The following is a 7,500-nucleotide window of genomic DNA, read 5'->3' on the forward strand; positions in this document are numbered from 1 at the left end:
GCGCCCCAGCAATAACAGCCTATGGAGCCCCAGGACAGAGGCTATCAGTGCCGGCGATGTCCGCTACACCTGAATAAATCGTCCGCCATTAGCGTGGCGCTCTCGCTCTCTCTCTCTCTCTCTCTCTCTCTCTCTCTCTCTCTCTCTCTCTCTCTCTCTCTCTCTCTCTCTCTCTCTCTCTCTCTCTCTCTCTCTCCTCGGGACTGTTGCCGTTTTTGTTATTGATATTGTTGATTTTGTTACTGTGGCTTTTGCTGTCGTTGTTCCTCTCCTTCCCCGGGACTGTTTTTGTTATTGTTGTTGCTGTTCCTTTTGTTCTTTCTATTTGCTACGGCTGTTGTTGTTTTCCGTTGTTGTTTTTATTACTATTATTGTTGCTGAATCTGTTGCTGCAACAGATGATATTGGCGTAAGAGCTTCTTCACTGCACTGCATTGCGCAACAGCATTGCAAGATGAAGTCGAGGAGAAGCGCCAGATAATGGAAGATAGAAAGAAATGAGAGACGTGGGGGAGACACACACTCGACTTTCTTCTGCTCTTTCTTTTTTTTCCTTTCTCTTCCTGTCCCCCTTTCTAACCATCGTCCATTATGCTTTGCTTTGCTTTGCTCTCCTTTCCCCTCCTCTCCTCCTTTGTTTAATCCTCTCCCCCGAATCTTTCTCTATCTACCTCCTCCTCACTCCCCTTTCTCCTTCCGTCTAATCATCATCATCATCATCATCATCATCATCATCATCATCATCATCATCATCATCATCATCATCATCATCATCTATCTCCTCCTCCTCCTCCTCCTCCTCCTCCTCCTCCTCCTCCTCCTCCTCCTCCTCCTCCTCCTCCTCCTCCTCCTCTCTCCTTTCTCTATCTACCCCCCCCCCTCCTTACGCCCACCTCCCTCCCTCTCCCTGCTTTCAACGGCTGCAATAATCATCGTTCCAATATTCCCATTCCAGGATTCCTCGGCCAATCCGGCGCGGACTGATAGCCTCCTTAAGCCGTTCCAACATCGTCATGGTAATTGACATTGTCACTTGAGGGGCAAGAATGTGCTTCGCCCGCCCCCCCACCCCCTACCCACCTTCCCCATGCCTCTATCCCCTCCCCCTCCCCCCTTCTGTCCTTCTTCATGCCTCTATCCCCTCCCCCAATTCCCTCATTCCTCTATTCCTAACACCTTCCCCCCGTCTCTACTCCCCCTCCCCCATTCCCCCACTCTTCTACAGCCCATCCCTGCCCCCCCCCCCATTCATCTTCCCCTCCCTTATGTCCACATTCCTCTATATCTATCCCCTTCCCCCCCTCCCCTCTCCTCATTGTCTACCCCCATCCCCACACCCCTACCCCCTTTCAAAAAAAAAAAAAAAAAAAAGACATCTCAATTCACGTTTTCCTGCCTTCGAGAGCGAAAAGAAGCGATTTATAAAAACTGGCGGGAAGGCGAGCGGGCGGCGAAGCAGGGAAGAGCACAAACGACGAGATGATTATTGGAAAACGATGGAATAAAATAATGAACATAAGGCGATCGAGAATTCCACTGGAGGAGAGGGATGATCCAGTTATTTTCGATAAATTGCAAAGTGATTCTTACTGATGTTGGACGGAAGGGTTAAATTCCCGTGTCACCATCATGATTTTTTTTTTTTTTTTTTTTTTTTTGCCAAATGAAAAAAAGAAAAGAAAAAATAAATAACAATGTAATATCTTCTAACGTGACTTTATCCAATTCCCACGCCTCTAAACATAAATAAACATATAATGAATCTAACTTTCCCCGTAAGTGCCTCCACCTGCTTCCCCCTGCATGGCTTCCACTTACACCAGCCTCCACCTGCACCTTTCTCCACCTCCACCTGCTTCCACCTCCACCTGCTGCATGTGCCTCCACCTACTCCTCCCTCCACCTGCTTCACCTACACGTGCACTGCTTCCACCTACCTCCACCTGCATTTCCTTCATTTAAGTATGAGTGTGAATATGAGTGTGTGTGTGTGTGTGTGTGTGTGTGTGTGTGTGTGTGTGTGTGTGTGTGTGTGTGTGTGTGTGTGTGTGTGTGTGTGTGTGTGTGCGCGAGAGTATGAACGTGTGAGTAGGGTAAGTGCGTACATGTGCGTTCCTACATGAGTAAGGTACATCACAATATATTTTCAAAGCTTTATAACAAATACAGTACACAAAATACAAAACATAAAGAACTGATGCTTTCAGATCTACATAATCTATTTATCAATCTGCTGATCAAAGCACCTGATGGCCGCAGGTATCCGTTGGAGCGGCGGTCAATTTGTCGACTTCATAAAAAAAGAAAAAAAAAAGTAAATAAATAAATATATAAATAATGAAGTAAATAAATAAATATAACATGTTTCTTTCGGAAATTTAAGGCAGAGCAATCGATGCTTTTAATTATATATTTTACGCTGTCTCCACACAACGAGTGAGTTTGCTGGCATAGTAATGAGCATCACACGAATATCTAAACTCAAGTCTCGCAAGTTGGGAGTTTGGCAGAACTCGAATAACTAAAAGTTAGGGTTTAATTATCCCGATTTTTTTTTTTTTTTTTTTTTTTTGCCGCATCTCTTCAAGCGTTGTTGCATCCCAGACACACAATCGGAAATGGGCGTATTTGCAAAAAGAAAAAGAAAAAAAGAGAAAAAAAGAGACAAAAAGGTTTGTTTAAAAAACAGTACTAGTAAAAAAAAAAAAAAACACGTTTATAATTCATTTCCAGTGTTGAACATTTCATGATTTCTATACTTAATTTCTGCTAGATACTAATGGTTGCATAAATGAATTGAAATCTGCAACGGGAAAAAGCAGAACATTTTACTTCATAAATTACTCGCATATCTATCAATTCCCGCCCTGGAGGCAATATTTCTATGATCGTGTTTATGTGTTCCGCATGATCATTATGTTTTCGAATAAACTGTATCCCGCCCCCACTTTAAACAAAGCGTTCATGGAAACTTTATTTCGCTAAGAGTTTTAACACAAACACACGGTATTTTACGCGCCATCATCCCATAAAGTGAAGCTAACCTTAGCTCCCTCCACACGCGAACAATTAGGGTACACAACTATATGAAAAGGCGCGATCGTTAACAACAACATTCATTAATAATCATATATATATATATATATATATATATATATATATATGTATAATATCTATCTATCTATCTATCTATATATATATATATATATATATATATATATATATGGATAATATCTATAATATCCCCCAGGAGTACTCACCCCTGACATAGAGGCTGACGAGGTTACTGAAGGCTGTTCCCACGGAGTTCCTCGCGACGCACTCGTATTTGCCTCCGTCCTCCTCCGTGCTGGTGCTGATCTGCAGGCTCCCTGTTGGAAAAAAAGTGACGACAGTGAGAACAATAACAACCATAACAATGGAAATAACAAAATAACAAACAAACAATTACGCACATCACGCGGCTGATCAGATAAAATGTTTGAAAAAAAACACAATGACAATAACAATGGAAAAAATAATAATAATAAAAAAACACCATTATGAACATTAATCGGATAGTCAGAAAGGTCAGGTGTGAAATGAAAAAAATAATATGACTAATGATCAACTTCAAATTACAGATTGCTATTTATACAAGACATTTTTTTCTATCGAGTCATTATAATATCCATACCTTGTATAAGCATATACTTACTACCTCAGAAAAAAATATGAAAGAGGCTTTAATACCTAATTGATACGCTGCCTAGAAACGCCCTTCTAAAAAAATACTCTAAAAACCATAGTTGTTATTATCATTACCAGTTAAAAAGACGCTACCGGTAGCTTTACATAAAAGCCCTTCCCTCGAATAATGAGGAAGAGGTTGAAGAGGAGTATATTCACAACAAATGAATAAACAAACAGAATAAGGAGAGAGGAGAGATGGGAAGGAGATGAAAACGAGAAGAGCAAGAGGATGAGGTGGATGGAGAGGAAGGGAGAGGGTGATAGGTGGGGAAGGAAGGAGGGAGAAAGAGGGAGAAAGAGAGAGAGAAAGAGAAAGAGAAAGAGAAGAGAGAGAGAGAGAGAGAGAGAGAGAGAGAGAGAGAGAGAGAGAGAGAGAGAGAGAGAGAGAGAGAGAGAGAGAGAGAGAGAGAGAGAGAGAGTGAGTGAGTGAGTGAGTGAGTGAGTGAGTGAGTGAGTGAGTGAGTGAGATAGAGATAGAGATAGAGATAGAAACAGAGATAGAGATAGAGAGAGAGAGAGAGAGGAACCCCGAGAGAGAAAGGACTCTCCCTATATAACAGAAGCGTTTTATGCACAGGAACGACAAGAGGCCAATTCAGCATGACCTTCGTGAAACATATTGGATGCAAAAATAACTCCCTCCGAAAGAGGCCAGAGGTCATTGTGGGGTTAAAATACGACACTCACCCTCGTTAACGAAAATCGATTCTAAAGAGAGAGGGAGAGGGAGAGGAAGACAGGGGGAAGGGAAGGAGAGGGAAAGGGGAGGAGAGGGAAAGGGGAGGAGAGGGAAAGGGGAGGAGAGGGAAAGGGGAGGAGAGGGAAAGGGGAGGAGAGGGAAAGGGGAGGAGAGGGGGAGGGAAAGGGGAGGATAAGGGGAGGGAAAGGGGAGGATAGGGGGAGGGGAAAGGGGAGGAGAGGGGGAGGGAAAGGGGAGGATAGGGGGAGGGAAAGGGGAGGAGAGGGGGAGGGAAAGGGGAGGAGAGGGGGAGGGAGGGAGATAAGGAAAGGGGGAGGAAAGGGAGAGATTGGAAAGGGAGGGAGGAAGGGAGGGAGAGATGATGATGATGATAAGGAGAAGGAAAAGAAGATAGAAGAAAAGGATAATGCCAACAATAAAATAATCAATATTAACATAATTAAAATACATCACAGTCTTGACACCCGACGAAACGACATACCTCAGCACTGCTCGCCTCCCTCAGTCTAAAAGGCAATAATAATATCTCACCTCAATACAACAACAACAAGAGTCAACAACAACAACAACAATATGAGTCAAAAACAACAACAACAACGAGAGCCAAAGCACCAAAAGCAGCAAGGCAAGGGACAAGTCAGAAGTAATAAACCGTAAGTGTCACAGTGTCACTGCACGTCACTCCCGCCGCCTCTTGTCAGCACTGCGCAACGAGAGGTGTGACTTGGAGGCGTGCGGGGGGGAGGGAATGAGTGGGAGGGAGTGGGAGGGAGAGGGAGGGAGAGGGAGGGAGGGAGAGGGAGGGAGAGGGAGATGGAGAAGGAGAGAGAGAGAGAGGTGGACAGAGAGAGAGAGAAACAGATAGATAGATAAATAGATGGAGAGAAAACAGCAAAAAACAGAAAGAACAATTCCCCACCACTCGGATCTCTCCCGACCTACCCGCGTAGCCCCCCCCCCCCCCCCCACTGCACCCCCTTCACCCTAAATCTTTATTCAGTCCCCCCAACCCCCAATCCCTCCCCCACCACCCGACCATCGGCTGCCTCGCATCACCTTCATCACAGCAAAAATGACAGCCCTATAAATTCCCTCTCTGTCCTCTCGCCGCCTCGCAGCCCACCCGCCCACCAGCCCGCCCCTTTCTCTCCCCTCCTCCCTCCCTCCCTCCCTCCCTCCCTCCCTCCCTCCCTCCCTCCCTCCCTCCCTCCCTCCCTCCCTCCCTCCCTCCCTCCCTCCCTCAAGAGGTAACAGAAGGAGGAGGAGGAATAGGAAGAGGAGGAGTGGGAAGAGGAGGAGGAGGAGGAGGAGGAAAAGGAGGAGGAGGAGGAGGAGGAGGAGGGAGGAGGAGGAGTGGAAAGAGGAGGAGGAGGGAGGAGGAGCAGGAGGAGGAGCAGCAGCAGGAGGGGGGAGCAGGTCTGGGCCACCGATTCGTCTCTCCGATCCACGAATTGCTCGGGTTTTTAATATCAACATTCCGGGCGGGAACCACGGCGGGAGATGATTGGGAGGAGAAGAGAGGAGACAGAGAAGAAGGGAAGAGAGGAGGACAGGAGGAGAAAGGAAGAGAGGAGGGGAGAAAGAGAGGAAGGAAGGAGGGAAGGAGGATGGAGGGAGCGAGGAGGACAGGAGGAGGAAGAGAGGAGGGGAGAAAGAGAGGAATGAAGGCGGGAAGGAGGATGGAGGGGAAGAGAGAGGCGGGAGAGAGAGAGACGAGAGGGAGAGACGAGAGAGTGAGACGAGAGGGAGAGACGAGAGAGTGAGACGAGAGGGAGAGACGAGAGGGAGAGACGAGAGAGAGAGACGAGAGAGAGAGAGACGAGAGAGAGAGAGACGAGATAGAGAGACGAGAGGGAGACACGAGAGAGAGACACGAGGGGACGAGAGGGCAAAAGAAGTCCGCTATCTATTACTCCGCACTGTGAAATTTGATGGATTTCCCTCCCCCACCCCGCCGCCATTCCCTCTTTCATTCTTTCGATTATTTGCGCCATCTGCCCTTCGGATTACGGCTGCGGTTTCGAGTCGATTAAATATCTTCTTCTCTATTTCTTTCTCTTCTCTTCTCTTGTCTCCTTTCTTTCTTTCTTTCTTTCTTTTCCGCTCAGTCACGGTCGATGCATGATGCAACGAACCCCGCGCTCTCCCTCAGGTAAGAGAATTAAAATACCGCATGGAAAAAAAGGCAAAATAAAAATAAATGAATGAAAATAAACCAAGAGAAAATAAATAAATATATAAATACGAATTGATAAAAGTAACCAAACAAAATAAATAATTACATAAATAGGAATGGATAAAAGTAACCAAACAGAAATAACTAAAAATAAATAATAAAATAGACAAAATCAAATTAACAAACACAAATACAAAAGGGTTAATTCCACCGGGAAAGACAAGCCCCATTGACGGGCCGGGAAGAGTACTCGGCCGGGGAAGGAGACCCGAGCGCCGGCTAAGGGCTGTGGAGTCGGTACTCGAGACACCCGACTCCGATTCCTTGGTTTCCGTGTGTATCCGTATCCGATCCTCCGATAATCTTAAATTAAAATGAATTTCATAACCACTACAGGCTACCTTTTAACCCCGTGTTTTAAAAAGTTTGAGTCAAATGGTAATAGCTAAGATACTGTGGCCTTTTATTGTGTATTCTCGTAAAAAAAAAAAAAAAAAAAAACATTTATTATGCTTTAAAAATACACATTGGACTATAACAAAATGAAAATTATTTCTCCAACTCCAACTGCAACTGCAACTCCACAGCTCTTCTGTTAAGGACACGGTTAATGTTACAGGGAAGTTAACGGTTAAGGTCACAGTAAAAATAACGGTTAAGGTCACGTTTAAGGTAACAGTTCAGGTGATGGGTAAGGTCACGGTTAAGGCAACGGTTAAGGTAACAGTTAAGGTAACGGTTAAGATAATGGTTAAAGTTACGGTTATGGAATGGTTAAAGTAAGGTCACGGCCAGGGTAAAGGTTAAGATCACGGCTAAGGTAATAGTTAAGGTCACGGTTCAGGTGACGGTTAAGGTAATGATAAAACGTAAAGAAAGGTTGAGGAAGGTC

The 7,500-nt window shown here is 45.1% G+C and overlaps 1 protein-coding gene across 1 annotated transcript in view; it reads right to left on the reverse strand.

Annotated features, from left to right (window-relative positions):
* LOC125043901 (tyrosine-protein phosphatase Lar-like) overlaps positions 1–7,500 on the reverse strand; it is a 949,474-nt gene that overhangs the window by 158,967 nt on the left and 783,007 nt on the right. The window contains exon 9 of the mRNA XM_047640276.1: positions 3,261–3,371. Within this exon, the coding sequence (XP_047496232.1) occupies positions 3,261–3,371 (111 nt within the window). The remainder of the gene's footprint in view (positions 1–3,260; positions 3,372–7,500) is intronic.

The sequence above is a fragment of the Penaeus chinensis genome, chromosome 34, assembly GCF_019202785.1.
Source record: "Penaeus chinensis breed Huanghai No. 1 chromosome 34, ASM1920278v2, whole genome shotgun sequence".
NCBI classification, from domain to species: Eukaryota; Metazoa; Arthropoda; class Malacostraca; order Decapoda; family Penaeidae; genus Penaeus; species Penaeus chinensis.